This window comes from Sarcophilus harrisii, chromosome 2, assembly GCF_902635505.1.
Source record: "Sarcophilus harrisii chromosome 2, mSarHar1.11, whole genome shotgun sequence".
Lineage (NCBI taxonomy): Eukaryota > Metazoa > Chordata > Mammalia > Dasyuromorphia > Dasyuridae > Sarcophilus > Sarcophilus harrisii.
This window is the reverse complement of record NC_045427.1, coordinates 114979610-115006643: the sequence shown is the minus strand read 5'-3', so window position 1 is coordinate 115006643 and position 27034 is coordinate 114979610. Positions and strand designations below refer to the sequence as shown.

The following is a 27034-nucleotide window of genomic DNA, read 5'->3' as shown; positions in this document are numbered from 1 at the left end:
AAATGTCTATTTTACCCTCTGGTTCTAGAATATCGAAACAGTTTTCCCTTTTATTTTAAGCATTTTTTTTCCTTTTTTATTGTTTTTTTTCTGGTTATACATTTACATTAATTTTTAAAATACATATTTCTTTATGAATCATGCTGTAAGAGAAAAATCAGAACAAAAGGGAAAAACCATGAGAGGAAAAAAAACAAATAAAAAGGGAAAAAAGTGAACACAGCATATGTTGATTTACATCCAGTCTCCATAGTTCTCTCTCTGTATGCAGATGGCATTTTCTATCCAAAGTTTATTGGAATTGCTTTGAATCATTGAACCTCTGAGAAGAACCAAGTCTTTCATAGTTGACCATCACACAATCTTGTTGTTACTATGTACAATGTATTCCTAGTTGTTTCGTTCAGCATCAGTTTGTATAAATCTTTGCAGGTCTTTCTAAAATCAGCTTGTTCGTCATTTTTTTTATAGAACAATAACATTTCATTACTTCCATATACCACAGCTTATTCAGCCATTCCTCATCTCACTTTCCAGTTCTTTGCCACTACAAAAAAACATTTTTGCACATGTGGGTCCTTTTCCCTCCTTTATTTTCCTGAGATATAGATGCAGTAGTAGTATTGCTGGATCTAAGGGTATACACAGTTTTATTGCCCTTTGGGTATAGTTCCAAATTGCTTTCCAAAATGGTTGGATCATTTCATGACTTCACCAACAAGGCATTAGGGTCCCAGTTTCCCCTATCCCATCCAACATTTATCATGATCTTTTCCTGTCATCATCCAATCTGAGAGGTGTGAAGTGATATCTCAGAGTTGATTTAATTTGCATTTCTCTAATCAATATTAATTTAGAGCATTTTTTCAAAAGATTATAAATGGCTTTAATTTACATCATCTGAAAATTTTCTGTTCATATCCTTTGACCATTTATCAGTTGGGGAATGACTTGTATTCTTATAAATTTAACTTGGTTCTTTATATATTTTTGAAATGAGACATTTATCAGAAACACTGACTGTAAAAAAAAAATTCCCCCAGCTTTGTTCTTCCCTTTGTGTTGGTTTTGTTTATGCAAAATCTTTTTAATTTAAAAATTACACTAATTTAGTGTAATCAAAGTTGTCCATTTTGTATTTTGTAATATTCTCTAGTTCTTTTTTGCTCATAAATTCCTCCCTTCTCCAAAGAACTTACAGATAAATTATCTCTTGCTCTCCTAATTTGCTTACAGTATTACCCTTTATGCCCAAATTATGTATCCATTTTAACCTTATTTGATATGGGATATGAGATGAAGGTTTATGCCGAGTTGCTGACATATTGTTTTTCATTTTTCCCAGCCATTTTTGTGAAACAATGAATCTATCTGAGAAGGTGGAGTTTTGGGGTTTATCAAATACTCGATTATTCTCCTACATTGCTTATGGTATCACACTTTACATCCAAATCATATACCCATTTTGATTTTATTTTAGTATAGAGTGTGAGATGTAGATATGTGTCAAATTTCTGACATACAATTTTCCAGTTTTCCCAGCAAATTTTGTCGAATAGTGAGTTATTATTCCAGAAACTAGGGTTGGGGGAGTTATCAAATACTAGATTACTATAGTCTTCGATTTTTGTGTTGTGTACATCTAACCTATTGCACTGATCTACTATTCTATTTCTTAGCCAATACTAAATGGTTTTGATGACTGCTATTTTAAAATATAGTTTTAGGTTGGGTACTGCTAGGTCACTGTCTTTTGTATTTGTTTTTTCATTAAGACCCTTGATATTATTGAATTTTTGTTCTTCCAGATGAATTTTGTTATTATTTTTTTGAGCTCTATAAAATAATTCTTTTGGAGTTTGGTATGGCACTGAAAAAATAGAACAATTTAGGTAGAATTATCATTTTTATTATATTAGTTTGGCCTACCCATGAACAATTGGTATTTTTCTAATTGTTTAGATCAGACTTTATTTGTGTGAGAAGTGTTTTGTAATTATGTTTATATAATTCCTGGGTTTGTCTTGACAGGTAGATATCCAAATATTTTGTTTACAATTATTTTAAATGGAATTTCTATTTCTATATCTTGTTGCTAGACTTTGTCAGTAATAAATAGAAATTCTGTTGATTTATGTGGATATATTTTATATCCTGGAACTTTGCTAAAACTGTTAATTGTTTCAAGTAGGTTTTGGGATGATTCTCTAGGATTCTGTAAGTATATTATCATATTATCTGCAAAGAGTGATAGTTTTATCTCATTGCCCATTCTAATTCTTTTAATTTCTTTTTGTTTTCCTATTGCTAAAGCCAACATTTCTAGTATTATTGTAATAATAACAATGCGTAATAGGGGTGATAATAGGCATCCTTGTTTCATCCCGATCTTATTGGTAATGCATCCAGCTTTTTCTCCATTACAAAGAATGCTTGCTGATGGCTTGAAAACTCCCTTTATTCCTATTCTCTCTAGTGTTTTTACTAGGAATGGGTGCTGTATTTTGTTAAAAGCTTTTTCTGCATCTATTGGAATTGGCATATGATTTCTGTTAGTTTTGTTATTGATATGGTTGATGGTTCTTGAAAGATGCTTTCCAGCCTCATTTTTTTTTTTTTTTGGATCATGGCTTTCAGGTAGATCAATAGTTTTTAAATGACCTCTTCTAGATCTATTTTATAAATCAGTTGTTTTTACAGTGAGATATTTCACATTATTTTCTATTTTTTCATTCTTTTTAAAAATCATCTTGATTTCTCATAAAGTCATTAGCTTCCATTTGTTCATTCCTAATTTTTAAGGAATTATTTTCCTCAGTAAGCTTTTGTACCTCCTTTTCCAATTTTGCTTTTTAAGGCATTCTTCTCCTCCTTAGTTTTTTATATCTCCTTCTGACTCACTCTCATTTTTCTTCTCAGTTTTTCCTCTACCTTTCTTACTTGATTTCTAAAATTCCTTTTGAGCTCTTCTATGGCCTGAGACCAATTTTTATTTTTCTTGGAGGTTTTAGATGTAGGAACTTTGGCTTTGTTACTATTTTCTGAGTGTGTATTTTGATCTTCTTTACAAGAAACTTAGTAACTTTCTATGGTCAGAATCCTTTTCTGTTGTTTGCTCATTTTCCCTGTCTATTGCTTGGCTTTTAACACTTTATTAAAATAGGGCTTTGTTTTCAGGGTGGAGGGTGTAATGTCCCAAGCTTCAGGAGCTTTTGTGCAGGGACCTGTACTTTGAGCCAGCACTGCTATTCAGATCCAAGTATGGGCAAAGCAACAAAATTGTGTAATAGTCTCTGCAATCTCCCTCTGACCAGTTACCAGGCCCCACTACCTGTGGGCTTCCTGCAGGTCACCACTGTCCGTGCTGAGGTAACTGCTGCAACCACAGCTCTACTTCCTCCACTGTTGATTCAGTGACTCCCAAAGCCCAGTCTTGGGCTGGGGCTCCCTTCAAACCCTGGTGTGCCGAGTCTTTCCTGATGAGTTGTCGGCCTCTGTGGGCTGAGAGAGCTGGAGATCGCTGCCACTGCCGCCATTTTAGAGGCCCTCGTGGTCTGTCTTTGGTTTCCTGGGGCCTGTGCTGTGCTGGCCAAGCCTGTGCTGTGATTGAGCTCCATATCTACCCTGTTGTCCCTGCTGTCCACCTTCTAAGCTGCCTTTATAGAAAATTGTTCCACTCTGCCTTTTTGTGCATTCTGATGCTCTAAAATTTGTTTAGAGTCATAATTTAAATGTATTCAGATGAGTTTGGGGTACTCTGGTGACTCTACCATCTTGCCTCTGCCCTCCTGATTTCACAATTATCTGGACCCAGGAACTTGTCTTAAAATTTTTTTTTTGATAACTGTTTCAATATAATTTGTTTCCTTTGTAATAGTATTTGTTTTATTTTATGCATTTAAAGACATCATTCTGAGATAGATCCCTAGGCTTCCCTAAACAGCTAAAGATATATTCATGATATTAAAAAGGTTAAGAGCCTATAAAGAGTACAGTAAGATGGGGTATAGAGCAGAGGAGAGAGCATTGGAATTTGAATTACAGGACCTGGGTTTGCTTGCTTGCTACCTGTGTAGGTACCAAGATTTTCACAGTGTCTGGAATATCATAGGTACTTAATAAATGTTTACTGGTATTGATTGATTTTTGTAGTCTTTAGCAAATTTTGTCATCTCTTTGGTCCCAGTTTCCTCAACTGTAAAATAGAGATATCGAACTACATCATCTCTAAGGTCCCTTCTAGCTCCAGAGTCTATACTGGCATTTGGGAGGGGGTAGGTAAAATTGACATAGCAAGGTGACCAATTTATTGAGAGGAAACCTGGTTTTGGAACTGATGGGGAGGTCCCATTTTTGGCTTTTCTCTCTGTAGTGGTATTTGGTCAGCGACTGGATGAGACTGTGGCATATGAACAAAAATTTGGGAATTACTCAGTGCCCATCCTGGTGGAGAAGTGCATGGAATTCATCAGAGAACATGGCCTGAATGAGGAAGGTATCTTCCGACTGCCAGGACAGGACAACTTGGTGAAAAAGCTGAGGGATGCCTTTGATGCTGGGGAGAGACCTTCTTTTGAACGGTAAGTCTAACCTTTCCTGAATGCTCATCTGTACTTGGATTAGGAGGAGTTGCTGTGTACTACTTGTATTAAGTAATATGAAAGAAGAGTGGAACTATAGGGTGATATCAGACCTTGAAGAACCCCAAATGCCAGATTAGGGAGTTTAAGCCTTCCTTTGTCAGAATGTAAATATCATTTAGTCTAATACCCTTATTTTATGAATAAGGAAATTGAGAAAATAAAGAAATGCAAAGCATGAATTCTAGAAGAAGGTTGTTTTTGACTTGGAGAAGAGGGTATAGGTTTAGGGAAGGCTCCCTGGAGGAGGGGGTATTTCACTTGATCTTTAAAGAGCAAGTAGGAATTCAGCAAGTGATGAAGGAGAGGGAGGAAATTGTAGATATAAATCAGATAGAACAAAAGCATGGAGATAGTCAAACATAGGTGTGTCTTTTCTAGCTCTCTCAGTGTTTTTGTTTCTATTATACAGAAAGTTTAAATCCTCTGTTTTTGATGGGTGTGTAGAGCAATAAGTCACCAATTTGTCTAGAAAAGCAGACAGTGTTCTTGGGCAGAATCCATCTCCTAGTCCATAGAAGGTTCATCCTTGTGGTTGAAAAGTATTGGTAAAAGATCTAATCTTTTGTTGGAAGCAGGAATTATGTAGGGGAAGAGGAAAAAAATCCTACAATTCTAGGTTGAATTTGCAAGTTTCAGAACTGAAAACAATCTTAGGAATCATATAGATTAGTAATGAATTAAATTGGAAACTCCTCCATTAAATTGTAATCTCCTTGAGGACGGAAATTATCTTTTGCCTCTTTTTGTATCCCTAAAGTTTAGCATAGTACCTGGCACATAGCAGACCCCTAATAAATATTTATTGATTGAGATAATTTGACATCTTCATTTAACAGAAGAAACCCAGAGAAAGAAAATGATTTTCCTAAGATCATAAAACTATTTCTGTCAGAATTAGAATTCCAACCATAAGTCTTTTGACCCAAATCCACTGAACTAAATGGTTAGATCAATAGTTGTCCTAGATCATCATTCTTACACTAGGATTGTTGCTATAGATTGAGGACTTTGTGGTGATTGTACTTAGTGGATAGATATATTTAGAGGACACTAGCTCAAATCTTATTTTTAAATCTTGTGATCTTGGACAAGTCACTTAACTTATTTTGAACCCAAGTTCCTCATCTATAAACAAGAGAATTGGACTACATGATATGTAGAGTTTATTTCAGGCTATTATCTTACAAAGTGACATATCTAAAGTCAAACAGCAAGTTACTATGAAAACCAGAATTAGAGACCAGGACTTAACTCTTGACACCCAGTCTAGGCTCCTTTTTCAAGATAGTCTCAGTATCTTTTTAACAGATTTTAACAGATCTAGAAAATAAATCTTCCACCTCTCTAGGGTTACATCACTTTTCCAATAAGTCGTCAAGAATATAAATTGAATGGTTCTTGCCCATTTTAATCAATCAGTTGGCCAAGTATTTATCATTAAAGACATTGAACTTAAATCTAGTTGTGTGTCTGGTACCATGGGATTATTAAAACAGATGCTGGGTTAGCATGCCTTTGCTGTGAAAGGATGCTATTTTTGCACAAGAAATTTTTTTTTTCCCCTATGGACTCAAATTTTTCTTTTTCTTTTTCTTTTTTTTATTCAATAGCCTTTTATTTACAGGATATATGCATGGGTAACTTTACAGCATTAACAATTGCCAAACCTCTTGTTCCAATTTTTCACCTCTTACCCCCCTCACCCCCTCCCCTAGATGGCAGGATGACCAGTAGATGTTAAATATATTAAAATATAAATTAGATACACAATAAGTATACATGACCAAAACGTTATTTTGCTGTACAAAAAGAATCAGACTCTGAATTATTGTACAATTAGCTTGTGAAGGAAATCAAAAATGCAGGTGTGCATAAATATAGGGATTGGGAATTCAATGTAATGGTTTTTAGTCATCTCCCAGAGTTCTTTTTCTGGGCATAGCTGGTTCAGTTCATTACTGCTCCATTGGAAATGATTTGGTTGATCTCGTTGCTGAGGATGGCCTGGTCCATCAGAACTGGTCATCATATAGTATTGTTGTTGAAGTATATAATGATCTCCTGGTCCTGCTCATTTCACTCAGCATCAGTTCGTGTAAGTCTCTCCAGGCCTTTCTGAAATCATCCTGTTGGTCATTTCTTACAGAACAGTAATATTCCATAATTTTCATATACCACAATTTATTCAGCCATTCTCCAACTGATGGACATCCATTCAGTTTCCAGTTTCTAGCCACTACAAAAAGGGCTGCCACAAACATTCGTGCACATACAGGTCCCTTTCCCTTCTTTATAATCTCTTTGGGATATAATCCCAGTAGTAACACTGCTGGATCAAAGGGTATGCACAGTTTGATAACTTTTTGAGCATAGTTCCAAACTACTCTCCAAAATGGTTGGATTCGTTCACAACTCCACCAACAATGCATCAATGTCCCAGTTTTCCCGCATCCCCTCCAACAATCATCATTATTTTTTCCTGTCATCTTAGCCAATCTGACAGGTGTGTAGTGGTATCTTAGAGTTGTCTTAATTTGCATTTCTCTGATTAATAATGACTTGGAGCATCTTTTCATATGACTAGAAATAGTTTCAATTTCTTCATCTGAGAATTGTCTGTTCATATCCTTTGACCATTTTTCAATTGGAGAATGGCTTGATTTTTTATAAATTAGAGTTAATTCTCTATATATTTTGGAAATGAGGCCTTTATCAGAACCTTTGACTGTAAAAATATTTTCCCAGTTTATTGCTTCCCTTCTAATCTTGTCTGCATTAGTTTTGTTTGTACAAAAACTTTTCAGTTTGGTATAATCGAAATTTTCTATTTGCACAAGAAATTTTTTGACAGAAGTTACATGAGATGTTGATAGTGTGGTGGGATGGAGACCTATGTTTAAATCTTAGTCTGGACCCTAACCAGCTGTATAACTACACACAAATCACTTTCCTTCACTTGGGATGGCTTCCTCATCCATAAAACCTGCCCCCCAGAATAATGTGAGTGAAATGTCATAAATCTAAAAATGTGAGTTACTGTTACAAAGTAGTATCCTTGAAGGAGTTGACCCAACTTCTGTTCTCTAGTTTTAGGTCAGTGCTACAGATGCCCTTTTCCCTCTCCTGCTTAGCCCTTGGATTTGACTACCCTGCCTACTCTATGCTTGACCTGGCATAGATTCTTGTTTATTTTCTCCAATCATGATTCAGAGACCACATCTTCCTTCCTGAGGAAGGTTTTTTTCCTTTTGGGCTCTGTTAACTCACCTCCAATCACTGGCTTGGTGCCCCATCTCCTCCCTTTGGGGAAAAATATTCAAAGCTGGAGAGATGAGATTAACACTCAGGACGGAATTAAAGAATAATGTGGCACCAGATTGAGTGGTTCTGGCTTGGTACCACTGAAGTTTAGAGAAGGGCTCTCCCTTCTGTAGGAGTATGGCCTGATTTAGTCAGGGAAGGATGCCAGAAGATCTGGATGTGGCCTTTGAAATCATCTGATGTCTTCATTTTGTAGAGGAGGAACCAGAGATATGAAAGAAGTGGGATTTGAGCTGTGCCTTGGAATATAGGCAGTAAAATTTGGATAAGTAAAGGGCATTCCAGTATGAGGGAAACTTAAAAATATCAGTGGAATTCATGCTGTCTTAAATCCTTACCAGATTTTAGCCTTCTGTCTAATTGGACAATGCCCCTGGATGTAAGAATGAATGGAAAGGCTCATTCTTTGTCCACAAGATCATCCTACATGTCTGTAGGATCTAATTAAAATTAGATGGAACTATGGAGAATCATTAATTTATTCTCCTCATTTTATAGATAATGACAAAGGCTTAGAGGGGCCTTGAGAAGTAGGTGTGTGATTGAGCAGATGGATAGTGAAAAGAGGAGTGGATTTGGAGCAAGAAGCCTGCATATAAATCCTAGTTCTGACACTGTCTAGCTAGCTCCATAATCCATGGATGAAACATTTACTTAGGATCAATTTCTTAATCTGTAAAATAAGAATAAATTATATTTCTGCTAGCTACTTCACAGAATTATTGGGAGGAAAGCATTTTGTAAACACTAAATGTAATGGGCTGAGGTTTGAGTTGATGCACTGAGGTCCCAAGTACGTGAGGCTAAATAGTAATTGGGCTATACTCGATTAATATACATGATTGGATAAAGAATGGTCCCTGCCCACTCTCTGTGCAAGTCCTTATGTGTTGTATAGGAAATGACGATTTTGGGGGATGGAGGCAGAGAGACAGGAAAGGAAGCTGAGAGAGATTGGGCCTGAGTTCCATACTCCTAGCTGCTGGTCGTGTGGCTGCTGGTCTAGCTAGCTTCTTGACTCAGCTGCACACATTGCTATTGCCCATTCTCTTCCACCTCCGATCCTTCTTCACTGAGAATAAAGATAGACGATTTTCCCCTAACCTGAATTCCTGACTCTGGCCGATTTTAAAATACGCGGTCTTCACAACTAAAGTGTCATAGAAATGAGACATTATTGTCTAAAAGCAAATAGAACTTCATGGCAGAGCCAAGACAGGGACTTAGATCTGCTGATTTCTAGTTTTGTCCTTTTTCCATATCATATACTTCATATGATTAATGCTAAAATATTGGAGTACCTTCATTTGCAAATATTAGGGCTTAGTAAGTATGAACTTCATAATCTTTTTGTCACATTGCACAGATAATGATATCTTATAAGAGTTCACTAGCGAATGCTGATAACCAAAGGGAAACCATATATTTAATTTTTGGTAATTTTCTGCCTTGTGAATGGCAGAAATGTCAGAAAAACATCTGAATGGTTTTCTGGACCATGTAATTACTATATTGATATTTTATTAGACATCATTGGAACCATCATACATTGATCATCATGTCTTGTTCCATGTGAGGTGTGTATATATATATATATATATATATATATATACATAATATACATATATATACATATATACATAATATACATATATATATATATATATATATATATATATATATATATATATTTTTTTTTTTTTTTTGCTGAGGCAATTGGGGTTAAGTGATTTGCCCAGGGTCACACAGCTAGGAAGTATTAAGTATCTGAGATCAGATTTGAACTCAGGTCCTCCTGACTTCAGGGCTGGGGCTTTATCCATTGTGCTGCCTAACTGTTCCCAGGTGGATTTTCTTTTAAAACATTCTTGTTATTACAATAGAAATCAAAATAAGGGAGCCAGAGCAGATGGTCTTTATGGTCACCTTTAGCTGTAACATTGCAGACTCTGTTCTAAGGGATCTTCTACCTTTGACAATTCATGTTCTATAGTCTAGATAGTTTCTTCTATTTCTAGTGTTCTATGATGCTGAGATGTGAAATTAAATATTTCCCTTTAAGCCAAGGTTACCTGTTATCTTGCAGAGATACAGATGTGCATACCGTGGCCTCCTTGTTGAAGCTCTACCTTCGAGAACTCCCTGTCCCTGTGGTGCCCTGGGATCAATATGACGGATTTCTTCTGTGTGGCAAACTTATGAATGCAGATGAATCAAAGGTATTATTGTGCCCTGAATCTGGGCGTTTTTGCTCAGAAAGTAATTTTTTTACTGGGAATTATTCTAGATGACAAATATTACCAAAATTAGTCCTAATTCAGGTTCTTTTAAAAAATTCTATTTAGCACAAAGTAGCAGCTATTTCTTACTTGTTTGACCATGAGTATCCTCTCTTACCTTATTTTTAAAACCAAAAGATTGGACTCAAAACTCTAAGCCTTCCTGGCTCCAGATTTTATGATTGAATGAAAATCTCTCTCTATATCTACATAAACACATCTCTACCTATCTATATGCATATACAGATATGCATACATTTGTAATAATTTTTCTGTAGAATTCTAGAAATGAGAATTTTTTGAAAAATGATACAAAGAGAATATTTCCTTCCCTTCAGTAAAAAGTTTTATTGGACCATTAAACCTAAGGGATGATAAAGTCATAGGACTTTAGAGGTCATTGAATTTAACCTTATCATTTTTACAGATGGGGACATTAGGGCTGAGAAGGCTTAAATTTTTTTCTGAAGGTCACACAACTGATAAGTGTCTGAAGGAGAATCTGAACTCAGGTCTTCTTTGCCTCTAAGCTTAGTGCTGATCCCCTGTGAAATTTTTAAAAATAGTATTTTATTTTTTTCCTCAATTATATGTAAAGAGATTTTTTACATTCATTTTCACAAAATCTTGAGTTTCAAATTTTTCTCTTTCTCTCTGTCCCCTCCCCTCTTCCTAAAATGGTAAGCAATAGATTATATATGATCCACTATGAATGTGATGCCTATATGAACTCTAAATTAAATTGGGATGAATTTGTTAAGCAGCTTTTCTTTATACAGAGCCAAGATCTGCTTCTTTTCTACTTCATTTCTTAGTTTTTTCCCTCTGGGATCCAGTTGATTGATGAATCTAATTCCTCTCTTACCATCTGAGAGTATTACATCATCTTGAAGATCTCTATCAAGTTATCTCTTGCACTTCTTCATGCTGACATCTTAAGGACAAGTGCTTCCTCACCTTTTTCTTCTTCACCAGCTCACTCTGATCAGAAGTGCAGCTATCTCTCTTCCCTGAGACCTATCACAGAGTCTATCTTCCCTTCTTTCTCCAGTTCCATCCAAGGGCAAGTTCAAGAACTCTCTTCCAACACGGGGGGACCCTGGAAATTGCATTCTCCTCTGCATCAGTGCATCACTACCAACTATTTTTGTCTTAGATGAAAATATTTCTCAATTTAATTGTGACTGTTGCAACTGTGTGCATTTAATATGGGTGCTCACAGCCTCTAGCTTAGTCAAGGGAAACATAATTACTTTGGCTTCTTACCATTTAAAGGAGTAGAATGAAGTTAAAGTGGGGAGAACAAGGGCCTTTTGTTAAATGGGCAACTCCATTGCAGTGAATAAAACACGGGGCTGAGTCAGGAATTCTCGGGGCCTAGTACCAACTTTGCTTACTTATTTGCTATCTTAGGTTTAAATCTCTCAGACTTTCCTTAGCTATTAAACAAGGGGTATAAGACTAGATAATTTTTAAGATCTCTATCTAATCCATGTGTTATAATCCTATAATCCTATGATGTGATAATTTAAAATTATTGCTCTTTGAGAAGTGAAAGGAACAACTGGAGGTAAAAGAGAACAAGCTATGGTTTTTCACTAGCACAGGGCTGGTTTTTTTTGATCTTTGATGAATGCTTCTCACTAATCTGCCCATGAACAACAATAAATTCATTGTAGTCAGATTAACAAATTAACCACAGACTTCTATCTCTCTCTCCTCTACATCTTCCCCCACCCTTTTTTTAAAACTAAGTTTACCCAAAGATAGAATAATAAGCAAAATTTCTCTTTATTATGACGTAGTTAATCCATTGGTAGATTTGAAGAGAAGTTGTTGGGTTTTTTTCCCTTTCATTTTGTGGGTCCATTTTGATACTAGTCCCCATGACAAGATCTTTGTAACTACAAGGTAAAGTAGAAGGAACCTGGGTCTTGGATTCTAATCCTCTGCTTTACAATCAAAAAAGAGTTTTCAAGCAAGCTAGATTAAACAGAATGTAGAATTTTCATGGGTGGGTTTTTTTGTTTGTTTGTTTGTTTGTTTTATTTTGTTTTACATCTTAGTGAATAATCACAGACTTAGCTAGAAGGGACCGTGGAATTCATCTCCAACCCTACCATTTTGTAGGTGAAGAAATTTAAGGACAGAAGGAGAGGTCATTTGCTTCAGGCCACTAAGGAAGTAAGGAGCAAAGCTGAAATTCAACTCCCAATTTGATCAAATCCAATGATCTTTCATTTCTATTAATGATGTCACAAAACTCTTGTGAAGAAAATGCTTTTTGGAGCTCCTAGAAATTTCCTAGAAGTACTTTTTATTCATTGAACCATACAAGTTTATTTTTCACTTTCTACATGAAGCGAAGCTTGAGAAATTAATGAAGAAACAACTTTCATTCATTTTCCCCATCCATCTAATAATAAAACTATTTTGCATTTTGTTATTTTGCAAATACAGTTACTTGCATTTGGTGACCTAAATTATCTTTTAGGGGCCATTTCTTTTGTATTAGTTCATTTGGAATTAAAAAACCCTGTGAGTAATATGATTCAGATATTACCACCTTTGAAATACTAAGAAAGAATTCAATTTACCAAGGGTAAGTAATTTGCCTGTGACCAAAGTGACTCTTTGTTGTAGCTCTTTGAAGGTTTGCAAAAGACTTTCTTCATAGCAGACCTGTGAGGTCCGTAGTGCAAGGGTTTTTTTTTTTTTTTTTTTTTTTTTTTATAGGGGAAATGAGATGCTGGGGTAACATAGCTGGTGAGTTTCAGAGTAGAAATTCAAACTCAGATCTCTTGGTGTAGCAGACTCTCTATTATATGATATTTATAAGGTTTATAAAAGGGCTTTCTGTTTTTGGCTTGCTATTGAAATTTTTTTATTAATGTCTTGAAGTACATTGAATTGCAGATGATGCAAAAGTAGGAGTGTGATTATGAGTGATTAACTCACACATTGGATGATCAATTGGATTTAATCAACAAATCAGAGATCATAGAATCATAGGATCACAGATTTAAAGGTGGAAAACACCCAAGAGATCATTTTTCAGATAAAGATGACTTGGCTACTGTTTCAGGGCCAGGATTTTTACCCAGTCTGGTCTTCCTGCTTATACCACTCTGCCCACCAGTTCAATTGAATCTGTGTTTATTAGATGTCCACTAAGGACATGGGAGCTAATGTAACATGAGCTTTGGGATTTGGGATACACACACACACACACACACACACACACAGTCTCAGTTTTCTCTTTTATAAAATTAGGAAGATAGACTAGAGCAGAGCTTCTTAAACTTTTCCCACTTGTGATCCCTTTTTGCCTGAGAAATTTTTATGTGATTCTGGTTAGGTATATAAAATAGATATACAAACCAAAGATTTACTGATAATAACTCATAATTTTATGCCCTCCACATTTAGTTATGAGACCTAGTAAGAGGTTGTCAATCACAATTTAAGAAGCTTTGGATGAGATGACCCTCCCATTCTAGCTCTATGATCCTCTTAAACTTTCCTCCTAGAATGTTCACTACAACTCTGACAGCTTGTTGTGATCTTATCTTGAAAATTCCTAGAGTAATGATTATTTTGCTCTCTCCCTTGGGGAATTATTCTAATGTTCATAGTGAATCTCAAGAGTCTTGCCTTGAGTCCATGAAGTATATTAAACTATATTTATGTATATCTCTGTGTGTATATACATTATATATATACATATAGAAATACTTATACACATATTTACCATTTTTCATTTTAATTCTAGGCACACCAGGAGTTGATAAAACAGATTTCCAATCTTCCCAGAGACAATTACAACCTTTTGAGTTACATCTGTAGGTATGTATTTTGTTGATTTGTCTGGGAAATAAGTATTCAAAAATAAATCCCTCCTGTTATATTCCTGGTCAATGAGACCAACAGGAAACACTTTTGTTAATAAAAGGGTGGGGCAGCATCAGTTTGAAATGTTTGGGGGCCATAGTCCAGAAAAAAACAGAATTTCTTCTGTTGAACCACCGCCATCTTAAATGAATTCTCTATCAATGGAAGCTTTCTAGCATAGGCTGGATGTTTAGGTGTCAAGGTTGTAACACAGAAAGATCCAAATGTAAATAGGCATTGAACTAAATGATTTTTAAGGTTTCTTTCCATTCCAAGATTCTATGTGATTGGTGAGCTAATTGATTGTGAGTACTCCTTCCCTTGTAGACTTTGCCTTAATGCTACTCACAAAGCTTAGATCCAAAGACAGTGGTCCTAGGTTTGAGAGGCAATGTCAGAAACTCAGAAATCTCAGAAACCAGAAGGGTCTTCTTCATTTCTATGACAATGGATTCAGAATAGAAGTCCCAGATTAAAATCTCATCCCTGCCACTTACTATCTATATGAGATAGGGCTAGTTACTTCACTCCTTTGACCTCACATTTTTGGTTTGTGAAATTAGGAAGTTGGACTAGATAACCTTTAATGTCTTTCCATTTCTAGTTCTATGATCCTATGATTCTGACTAATTGTTTTGACCTTATTTTAAAATTTCCTGAAGTGAGGATTATTTCATTATTCCCTTGAGGAATCATTTTAGTATTCATAGTGAATTTCAAGAGTTCTTGCCTTCAGTTCACAGAGTATGTAAAATATAATACTTAATAATATGTTGTTATTCAGTCATTTTCAGTTGTTTGACTCTTTGTGATCTCATTCAGGGTGTTCTTGACAAAGATAGAGGAGTGGTTTGCTATTTCCTTCTCTAGCTTATTTGACAGATGACAAAACTGAGGCAAACAAGATTAAATGAGTTGTCCAGAACTAGTAAGGAAGATGAATCTTCCTGATTCTAGGTCTAGTTCTCTCTCTATTTCACCACCTAGTTTCCCTTAATAACATATTAGGGATTCATAATATAATTATTATATTTATAACATATATTCTATTAATATATTAGTAATTGATATTACTATATTTTTAATCTATGTTACTTAATACATATGGTATTAAATACTTAAATGAATGCTTTATATACCAAATGCTTCAGATAATCTGGGTCAGATTGATTAAACATTCTCAAATTGAGGTCTCTAATCTCTGTGATCACATCTTCTTAATTTTCCCTCCCTGTCTCCTCCAACAAAACAAACTTTCATTCATTTTCATTTCTGCATTTGGAAATGTGAGAGCTGCTAAGAAGGGGAGAGGAGATGGAAGGAGGGATGGAGATTATAAAAGGAGATGGAAGATCACTTAAGACCACTCTTGTCTTTCTTTTCCTCTGTGTTTGAGTGCCATCTCTGTGTAGTCCATGCTGGTATCAATACTCTCAGAAGATTCTGAATTAGGACTAGAGTCTCTTGAACTTTTCATTAGTGAAATTAAAGCTATCAATCCCTCACATCTGTTACTGTCCTGATACTGCCTGACAAAGGACTAGGGAAAGACTATGTTGCAGAGATTCAGAGGAAATTGGGGTTTATTCTCTGGCATTTTGTAGAAAACGTGAGGGCCTTCGTTTCCAAGGTTATAATTTTCCCCTGCGGAATATATTTTTTGTCAGATTCCTACATGAAATCCAGTTGAACAGTGCGATTAATAAGATGTGTGTGGACAATCTGGCCACTGTGATTGGTGTGAACCTCATCAGGCCCAAGGTAGAAGACCCTGCTGTGATCATGACAGGTATGAATTAGTTCATAAATTAGAGGACAACTCAGAAGAAAAGCCATGTATATAAACATATAAACAATATCTATCATATATACAAAACAATATAAAATTATTTTATATATTATCACTTGCTTTTTCATATTCAATGAAGATAAAATAATTTATTCCTTGCTAAAATAAGTGACACATCTCTACTATGCATTTATTTTGCAAATTCTAGATCCATAATATGTTTGATACATATATATATATATATATATATATATATACACATTCTACATATACATGCATATATGACATAGAGCTGCAAGACTTGATTTCAAATCTTTGCTCATACAACTATGTGCAAATGATGTAATCTCTTTTAGCCTCAGTTTCCTGATCTGTCAGACTAGGAAATTAGACTCTATATTTTTGAGGAGGAATCCTTCCAGTTTTTAATTTATGATCCTATGACATGAGATTCTCAGTTGCTAGTTATTAGAATTGTGCAGATAGAGATAGAATGGTGCAATGGAGAGAAGGTCAGCCTTGGAGTATGGAAGATTTGGATTCAAGTCTTGTCTTTGACACGTATTAACTGTTTGTCCATGGTCAAAATAGACACCTCAGTGCTTCCAGGCAATTCTCTACAGATGACCCTTGTGAAGGAAGGAATTTGTATAATTTAATGCACTTATCAGGTACATGTGTCTATTATGAGTTTGTATTTTATTTCCCATTAGAATAAAATGTCTAGGCAGGCAAAGACCAAGTCTCATCTAAACACAGAGAGCATTTAATAAATATCTGTGGAGCTCAATCCCATTTCAGAGTTCTGTAAGTTATTATCTCATATACTATCTTATTTAAATTCCTTGAGAACAGGGACTGTTTCATTTTTATCTTTACATTCTAACATTTTCCAAAATGCTTGGTACCTAGAAGGCATATAATAAATGTTTGCTAATTCAACGACTGATCTTTATAACAACATTATGAAGTAGCAGGGTGATTATCTCCCCATTATACATCTGAGGAAAATAAGGCTCCTAGAGGTAGAAGTGGTTTCCCTATGATAAAGTAGGCAGGATAAAAAAGAAAAAAAAAATTATCCTCTAATAGAATGTATATCTTTGAAGGCAAGATCCACTTCATTTTTGTTTCATTATTCTCAATCCCTAAATCGAGGTCTATAATAGACACTTAAATAGACCATCTTTATTTATTTGTTTATTTATTTATTTGCGCTGAGGCAATTGGGGTTCAGTGACTTGCCCAGGGTCACACAGCCAGGAATTGTTAAGTGTCTGAGGTCAAATTTGAACTCAGGTCCTCCTGACTTCAGGGCTGGTTCTCTATCCACTGCTCCACCTAGCTGCCCCTAAATAGGCTCAGTGTGCTGCTCCAGTCTTTCCCAACACCCTGTGGGCAATAAAGAAGCTCAGGTAAGGGACAGAAGAGCCCCCCACATGAAAATTGAAAGCTCTTGATCCACAGCAATGTACTTTTTAGTTATGGGAGTCAGGAATCCCAGCTACAATTGCCTCTAATCCAAAGCCTCAGAAAGCTGTTGTGGGCTTCATGGAGTCTGATGAAATATAATATTTTAGTACAGAAATTAGACTTGTCCAGTTTGGAAGTCATATATGAAGAGCCACAATCGACCAGAGAGCCACAGTTTGTGAATGCCAGGTGAAGAGATTATGTAGGCTCCCATTTCTATTATCCTCAAACTTTGTGAGATACATTGTATAAGTATTTTTATCCTGGGTTTGGATGAGAAATTGGGCTCTGACAGATCAAATAATTTGTCTGGGATCCCATGGCTAATAAGCTAGATTTGAATTCAGGCTTTCTCATAGCAGATCCAGTGTACTTCCTTCCTTCTATGACTAAGAGGAACATATCTATTTGGTCCTGAAAGTGAAAAGAAAACAAAACTTCTCGTGTAGATTCTTTTTACCCCTCGAGCAATAAGCTTGATTGCTTCTACTTTCCTTGGGGCAGCATATACACTCATTTGAATGGAGAGTAGTGCCCTGGAGCCAGATGAGGAGCCAGAGCATCTGGGGAGGATTGTTACTGTATCTTTCCCTGTTTGACTTGTATTATCTTCTTAGGCTTTAGAGACAACTTAATTTTGTGTAAAATTGGTGAATCTTTCTGTGATATGGAACTCAAACTCTATTTTATTAGCTTCCTTAATCAGGATTTTCTAATATTGGGTTTTCTTAAATTTTTTTTTTAAGTTTTCTTAAACTATTTACATGGGTGGGCGAATGCACCTACAAATCAAATTTTTGGATTACAGGAAGATAAAAAAAAAACACATTAGCAGCATTAGTAGCATTCATTTCAGTTCTTTGGATTCAGGATGTGTGTGTGTGTGTGTGTGTGTGTGTCTGGAAATATTTTGTCATCTCTTCTCTTTCAGGGACTCTCCAGATACAAAGAGTGATGACCATGATGATTCGAGACCATGAAGTGCTCTTCCCAAAATCCAAGGATGTCACCCCAACTTCACCTGCCCAGAAACATGACTCTAAGAAGTCTCCAGTCCCTCGGAGCTCAGTTGGCTGGGATGCTGCTGAGGATTCCTCCATACCCCGAACAGAAAGTTTTAGTCAGATGGTAAGATAACAATTTAGCTCAGAGCAGAAAGGCTCTTTTAATCCATCTGATGTTTTATTTTAAGCAGTCCCAAATAAAGATTCCTTATAACTCATATTTTAAGAAACACATATACAGGCCCTCATCTGACCTACATGAGATAAAATCTCCTAAGTTGCCTTTCTGTTACTAGTTTTTTCTTTTCGAATCTATTTTTTATAAAACTGTTAAAATCATCTTCCTAAGTCATAATTCTGACCAAATCCCTCCTTTCCTCATAAAGCTCCAAAGATTTCTTCTTGAATGAATGGGGATGGATGGAGGATAAAGTATTTATTAAGTGCTTACTATGTGTCAGAGAATGTGCTAAATGATCTAAATTAGCAAAGAACACAGTTTCTCTTTTCAAAGTATCTAAATGTGTGGTGTTCCACCATTAGAATGGGGGAATAAGGGAACTAAAAAGTGGGGAGAAGAGGTACTGAAGAATGGATTCAAAATGGTGGCCAGAAAATGATTTTATAGGGGAGAAACTGAGGCAAACAAGTTAAGTGACTTGCCCAGGGATCACATAGTTAGTGTTTGAGGGTACATTTGTACTTAACAAGATGAGTCTTCCTGACTCCAGACCTGGCATTCTATACTTTGTACCACCCAACTGCCCTTTAGAGTTAAGTTTTCCAGGAGTCATGGACACACACACACACACACACACACACACACACATTTACTCTCACTCCACAAAAAACCCTAGTATCACTCAAAAAAGTACAAAGAAGTATGATATTTATAGAACCACAGAATTATAGCATCACAGAATATAAAATTGGAAGGGATCTTTCTGAGATCATTTAGTTCATACCTATCATTTTAAAAATGAAGAAACTGAGGTCCAGAATTAAATGGCTTATCAAAGCTAAGGGACAATGACAGGCAGTCAGAATTCAAGAAAGAAAAGTAGTTATTATTAGTAAGCCTTAAACAATGCACTCAGAGAGGGACATTCATTTTCATATTTTTGATTTTTATCTAAGCACTTTTGAATTGGATAAAATCCAGTTAATATCCAAGACTTTATTTTTTCAGACCAATGACGCCAATAGCAACAGCTCTACTGGCCTAAAGACAGCTGACGAAACCCTGGAATTGTCAGCCAGCAAAGCAAGTAAAGAACTCCCAGGATCATGGAAGCTGCAGTCTCGAAAAAGGACTCAGACGCTTCCAAACAGGAAATGTTTCTTAACTTCAGCATTGCAATATACCAACAGCAGCAGCAAAGTAGAGATCTTTAACACAGAGTTCTGGTCCCCCTCCCCTGAAGGCAAAACCAGCGGACACAAAAGAACTCTGTCTCAGGACCTGCGGCACTTTTCAGACCTAGAACTGACTTCCCCATGCAATAACATCCCCAGTGGCTCATCACCTGTGGGTGACAAAACCAGCCTACCTGATTTCCAGTCTTCCTCCAAGACCAATTCTCTGGCTAGTTTAAACTCTGAGGAAAAAGAGTCTGCTCAGGAGGACCAGGAGTCTCTGCAGAAAGTGATTTTAGAACTGAAAAAGGAAATGGATGCACAGAAACAGGTTTATGAGGAACGGATCAAAAGGTAAGACATGGGCACAAGGTGGCACTTAATGTTCAACAGGCTGTCCATAAATGGACTCTTTAGAAACCCAAAGAGCACTGCCATTATCTAGAAATGATCTTTGGGGCATTTCTAAACCACAATATCAGGGGCTAACTGCAGGAAAAGGTCACTATTATAGAATGGTGGGACAAAATTCTGGGATAGCCCTAACTAGCAAATTTTGCATCTGAGGCTAGCTCTGCAAAAGTACCCACAAATGAGTGTTTTTTTTAAACTAATAATATTAATAGTAGAGAAGTGATCTTGAGATGTTCTCTTTCTCCTAAAAACCCTGTCCTCTTCCCAACTTTCCTGTTACTATTGAGATCACCATCATCCTCCCAGTCATCCAGGATCACAATCCCAGGATCATCCTGGATTCCTCATTCAAGCTCATTCCACGTGTCCATTCTGTTGCCAAATCTTCTCATGTCTACCTTTGGAAAATCTCTACTACCTGTCCCCTTTTCTCAGTTTACATAGTCACAACCCTTGTTCAGGCCCTCATCAGTATAGGCTATTTTAAGATAAATTTTATTATATTTCTCAGTTGCATGTAAAATAAATTTTCAACATTTTTTGTTGAAATTTTGAATTTCAATTCTCTCTCTCTCTTACTCCTTCCCTCCCTTTCTCTCTCTCACATTCTCCCTTTCTGCTCAGATTCTGCATCTATAAGAGGTCTATCTTCCAGTCTATCTGTTCTTTTTCCCACCCTCTAATACCTTCTCTCTAAGATTATTTCCTTTTACATTATATCTATTTATTTTATATTTATAAATTTTTTTGCATGTTGTTTTTAATAGAATGTAAGTTTCTTAGGGTCAGGGATCATATTTTTTTGCCTTTGTGTACTAAGAACTTAGAATAATTCCTGGCACACAATAAGGATTTAATAAATGTTTATTGAAATGAGGAAAAAGAAACTCTTTGGTACTACTTCTGGAAGAGTCTGTGTTTGGAGGTAGATATGAAATTAAGATAGGACCATGCCAGAGAAAAGAAAGAATATCATTTGGTAGCCTCCTATTTTATTTAACTAATTATTTTTGCTAACTAGATTCTTAGCCAAATAATTCTGATTCTGCTGAAAAAGTATAAGTGAACCTTTTAAATTTCAATGACCTGGGAACAAAGCCTTAACCTATTTTAGAGGTTCATGTAATCTTTCCACCTATATAGGTTGCATCCCCCCCTTGACAGCCTTAGTAGGTGGCTTTATAACAGGAAAAACAACCAGCTGATGGCCCAACTGCTGGTGTGGAATCTGACTTCAGAGAGGCAATCTCTGAGATGACAGCTACAGAATCTATGCTCAAGCCTTTACTTAGGACCTTTCCAGCTTGATAGGTCTTGCCAGAACAGGAGCACTGTTGATATAACCTTCCACAATCCAGGATCACTGATACACTTTGGTGAGACTCCAGATTATGGCTTTAGTGCTGAAGGCTATGCTTATGAAAATTAAGATTTAATATTTCCATTGAAATTCCATGGAGTTCCAATATAGGAACTCCAACTAGGTGAATGAAGTCTTGTTAAATGCTTAATAAAGTGTTACAAAGTCCTGATCCTTCAGGTACCTCTGTTAGTGATGTGAGAAGAATTATTTGTAATTGATATAGCAGTTATGCATGAATTTATAATTATGAATGAAAATTATCTATGTGATACAGAGAAGGGGAACTTTAGTCTGTATTAGCACCTGCTTATTGAACAGTGATATCTCCAAGTGAAATTCCTTCATGCATCTTGAAATAAATATGACTGTAACAAAATTAATTATGCTTCTCCTCACTTCCCCTACCACCCTCTATTCCCTGTCCTTCTTTGAATCTACAGGATTCTATCCTGTAGAATCAAAGCTGATAGAGATAGCAGGATCTAGAGGACATTTTTTTTAAGGATGGAGAAGAATTAAGTATGTTTGAAGGCCAGAGTGAAGGAACTAGGAGATAGGGAGATATAAAGACTAATGTGATGACCTTGTTCTCAAGAATCTTAGTAGAAGAAAACACATGGAAAGAAATAACTATGAAACAATGGAGAATGAGATGAGTACAAAGGAGAGGTCCAGGTCAAGTGCTATGAAAAATATTTCATTCAGAAGTCTTTGAGTAGAGAGATTTCAAGTACAGTAGAAACAACTCAGCTGAGATGGTGAGAATATATATACATACAGAGGTCTTGAAACCTTGAAACCTTGATGTTGCTTTAAGCAGTTAATCAAAATGATTATTCACTGAGAATTTACTTTGTGCTGAGTATTATGTGTTATTGGATTATTATTTGTTCTTTGTTCCAAAGATAGATAGGACTTGACAAATATTTGTTTACAAGAAGCTTGCTTTCTAGCTGGGGAGACAAAGCATGAACATATGAAAAATAACAGAAGAATACAAGACCTGCCAAAATAGTGTAAAAAGGGCAATTGTTTCATGGACAGTTAGGGTTGTGAGTTTACGGGAGGGAGAGACTACTTTTTGTTGGATGATTCTGGAAGGGTCTGTAATCATAAAATATCAGACTTAGAAGAAATCTTAGGATACAGAACTTAACATTTAATGAGCACTTCGAGCACCTACTATGTGCCTAACATAGGGCTGAGTAAGCACTGAGCATACAAGGAAAGGCAGAAACAGCTCTGTCCTGAAGGAGCTCACAGACAAATAGAGAAAGATAGCCTGTAAATAATGAGGAAATACAAGATACAAATAGTAGATCAGAAATAATCTCAGAGGAAGAGGAATTAGCAGTTTACCGTAGAAGGTAGAGTTTGAGCTGAAGAAAGTTAGGGAAAACACAGTAAAGGTGAAGAAACAGTTTTCCAGGTATGGAGGCTTTTTTTTTTTTTTTGCCAAGGCAAGGAGAAAGGAGGAGGAAATATTCAAGGAAAATATATTCAAGGAAATATAAGTAGATTAACATAGTTTGATTCTGTAGTTCATAAAAAGGAGTAAGGCATAAGGAGACTGAAAAAATAGGTAGGGATTAGGTTATTAAGAGCTTTGAATGACAAAAAGAAGAATTTAAATTTTATCCTGGAAAAAATTAGGGGCCACTAGAGAATAAAGGTAATATAGTTAAACTTATACTTTAGAAAAATTACCTACACAGCTGAATTGAGGATGGATTGGAGGAGAAGGAAACTGAGGAAAGGAAATCAGAAAATGTTATCATAATAGTTTAAGCAAGAAGTAAAGGTCTGAACTAGGGCTGTGGCTGTGTGAGTGGACATATACAAGACATTTTGTGGAGATAGAACTGACAAGATTTGGCAACTGATTGGATTTATTGGATGAGTGAGAGTGGGAACTCAAGGATAATGTGGAAGTTTGTAGACAGGCTGAGGCTGGACATGTAAATCTGGGAATTCTTTTCATAGAGATAATGGAACTATAGGGACCGATGAGAGCTTCAGGTAAAATAGTATAGAGTAAAAAGAGAGTCCAGGACAGTTTGGGGACCATACAATTAGTTGATATAACAGGGATGAAGAACCAGTAACAAAAAATGAATAGTGACCGCATAAATAGAGAACAGAATCCTGAAAACTAAAGGGGAAAGAGTATCCAGGAGGAAAAGATGATTAATAGTGTTAAATACTAGAGCTAGATTAAGAAGTGTGAAGATTAAGAAAATAGGTAATTTGGTAATTAGAAATCATTTGTAAATTTATAAGGTCAATTTCAATTGAATTATTAATTTAGAAGCAATTTGCAGAATGTTAGTTGTTTTTTAATTTGTTTTTATAAGCATTTATTAACTTCCTTCTATTATGTCCTCCCTCTCTCCTACACCACTGAGCAATTTGCAAAAGAGAAAAACAAGGTCTTTGTAACATGTATGTACAGTCTAGAAAAGATATTTCCTACATTGGCCACTTTGAAAACCATATATCTTATTCTTAGTTCATCATTTATATGGAAGGAAACAGTTGGCATATTTTACCTTTGGTCTTTTGAACGCATGGTTTCTTACATTGATCAGAGTTCTTAAGTCTTTCAAAGTTTTATTTCTTTATAATATTGTCATTGTATCTCCTTACTTCTTTCTCTTCAATTCATAGAGATCTTCTTAGAGATATTTCTTTGATATTTAGAGTACAGGCCCACTGGGACAGAAAGTAAGCCCAGTTTAGTAACAAATTCCAAGTTGCTTTCCAGAATGATTGGACCAATTCACAATTCCACCAGCAATGTATAAATTCTCCATTTTCCCTGCATTGTCTCTGTCTTTGCCAAAGAGATGTGAGATTCAACCTCAGATTTTCTTTAATTATTATTTGGAACTTTTCTTCCCATTTTTTTGTTGTTGTTGTTGTTGATAACTGATATATTCCTTTGAAAACTGCTTATTCATATCTTTTGACCATTTATAGGGGCAATGATGGCTCTTCTTATAAATTTGAATCAATTCCCTTTCCACCTTAGATATGAGACCTTTATCAGAGAAACTTGCAGCAAGGATTTTTTTTCAACTTACCTATTTCTTTTCTAATGTTAAATCTGTGAATGTTTTTCATGTATGCTGGTTTCTTTTCTTTTTTCTTCTTTTTTTCCTTTTTTATTACAGCTTTTTATTTTTAAAACACATATATGGATAATTTTTCAACACTGATCTTGTGTTCCAAATTTTTTCCTCCCTTCCCCTCAGCCCCAAATAATCCAATATATGTTAAACATGTTAAAAATATAAATATGTGGATTTAAAAAAGACACAAAATTTTCTTGAAAAGATAGACTGACTTTTGCCTTATTTTTTATCCTTTGCCCAGAGCAGAATGCTTGGCACATAATATGTGTTTGATAAATGCTTATTGAGGATCTGATGGGGCACTGAGTGTTGAAGACTTTCTCAAGAAGTTTGGTTAGTTAAGGAAGGATATAGGGAAATAGCTAGCAGGGATGGCGGGATGAAGTGAGAATTTGTAGTTTGTAGGCATCAGGGAAAAAGCTAGTTAATAGGGAGAGGAGTGAAAATAAGAAAGGATGGAGATAATAGTAAGGGCAATTTGTTAGAGAGGTTGGGAGAGCATTTACATATTTTTACATACTTAGATTAAATATAATTAAATTCAAAATAGATACAAAGTAATGAGAAGGGGTAGAGAGTTAGAACTGAGGGAATCAGCTACAGCTGGATTATACTTTATTTAGAACATAAAACATCACCTGAAAGGGATCTTAGAACATTAAGCATAAACTGTTAGAGGGGTAATGGATCTTAAAGATCACTCCCCCTTTCTTAAAATTGAAGAAACTGAGCCGGAAAGAAGGTATTTTTGACCAAGAAGTGGGAGAGTTTGAATTTGACCCCATGCCTCCCTACTGTACTTGTCACGGGGGAGGAGGAAATTTAGCTAATCCCTGGATGATGGGTAGGATTCAGTTGCATGGACAGGGACAAAAATAGATTTGACACAAATAGGATGGTAGTGGAACTGGTGTTGAGGGACTGGGAAGTCATTGATTGAAAGGACTTCTTGGGGAAGAGTTCAGGAAAAATACAGAGGCAGTGCCTCAGATTTCTCACTTCTTTCTTTCAATCCTCCGCAGCCTCGAGAAGGAGAACTATGACGTTTGGGCCAAAGTAGTGAGGCTGAATGAAGAGCTGGAGCAAGAGAAGAAGAAGTTGTCTGAGCTGGAAATCAGCTTTCAAAGCATGGAACGTTCACGGCAGGACATGGAGAAGAGGAACAAAGTCCTGGAGGGAGAGCTCAAAGAGTATGCCAAGTTGAAGTTGACAAAGGAGCCCAATTCAAATGCTTGATGTTGGAGAGGGCAGAGGGTGTTGATTTAGGACACAGTCTGACTTATGAGCATCTGGGATGTGATGCAGACACAATTACCTCTCTTTCCTGATAGGGGACTTGGAAGCAAAAATGGTCCTGGTGAGAGAAAGGACCATTTGGGAAACAAACAAACAAGCAAAAAATACCCTTTACTTCTGCCAGGAAGTTAATATGGTGGTCTACATAGGATGTGCCACATGGATCTCCCTATTGGATGAGTTTGGAAAGGGATAAGACTTTTTCCTCTGTATACCAGGATGAGTGAAGATGACATCAACTCTTCTAATAATGAATGTAAAATGAAAATATCTCTGGAAAGCTACAGTTCAGGAGAATTCAGAAAACCAGCTGGTTCTGGGCCATTGAATTTTGGTTTCCTGGTTCTCTGAGTTCTGAATGACAAGGGACATGCAGTGATAATCAATCAACCCTTGTTTATCTGTAGTATGGTTGGGTTGCCTTTTGATATCCAGTTTTGAATTTCCTACCATTACTGCCTTGAAATTGAGGCAATCTGACTCAGTGGGACTCAGGACTTGGGTTCAAGTATCATCTTTGACACATACAGGCTGTGTGACTCTGGGCAAGCCACTTGCAACTTGTACTTGCAGAGATGGTGCTGATAAGCATTGATAAATTCTGTTTTCTCATCTAAGTATCCCCTCCAGGGGTCCTCAAACTACAACCCGTGGGCCAGATGCGGCAGCTGAGGATGATTATCCCCTTCACCCAGGGCTATGAAGATTCTTTATTTAAAGGCCCACAAAACAAAGTTTTTGTTTTTACTATAGTCCAGCCCTCCAACAGTCTGAGGGACAGTGAACTGGCCCCCTATTTAAAAAGTTTGAGGACCCCTGTGATATCAATGACATCAAAGATTTGGTTTCTGTTCTTCATAATGTCTATCAAGATCCTAGACTACTTGCATTCAATTGTTCTCAAGAATCAGGAACCATCATAGAAAGGCAAAAGACTTTAGGGTGTGTTTGGTACAATTTATCATTTTACAGAAGGGGAAACTAAGATCCATGGAGGGGATATGCTTTTTTATGTCCTAGATGGAGTTAGGGGCGGAACTGGACCTAGAACCCAGGTCTCTTGGTTTCCCA

The 27034-nt window shown here is 36.1% G+C and overlaps 1 protein-coding gene across 2 annotated transcripts in view; it reads left to right on the top strand.

The window, feature by feature from the left end:
• ARHGAP25 (Rho GTPase activating protein 25) overlaps nt 1–26652 on the top strand; it is a 100875-nt gene extending 74223 nt beyond the window's left edge. For both annotated transcript variants that reach the window (XM_012539931.3, XM_012539932.3), the window contains exons 5-11: nt 4373–4580; nt 10051–10183; nt 14016–14089; nt 15802–15923; nt 18328–18524; nt 19590–20110; nt 25690–26652. In XM_012539931.3, coding sequence (XP_012395385.1) covers nt 4373–4580; nt 10051–10183; nt 14016–14089; nt 15802–15923; nt 18328–18524; nt 19590–20110; nt 25690–25903 — 1469 coding nt within the window. In that variant the 3' untranslated portion in view covers nt 25904–26652. The remainder of the gene's footprint in view (nt 1–4372; nt 4581–10050; nt 10184–14015; nt 14090–15801; nt 15924–18327; nt 18525–19589; nt 20111–25689) is intronic.
• Nucleotides 26653–27034: the final 382 nt, after the last annotated feature.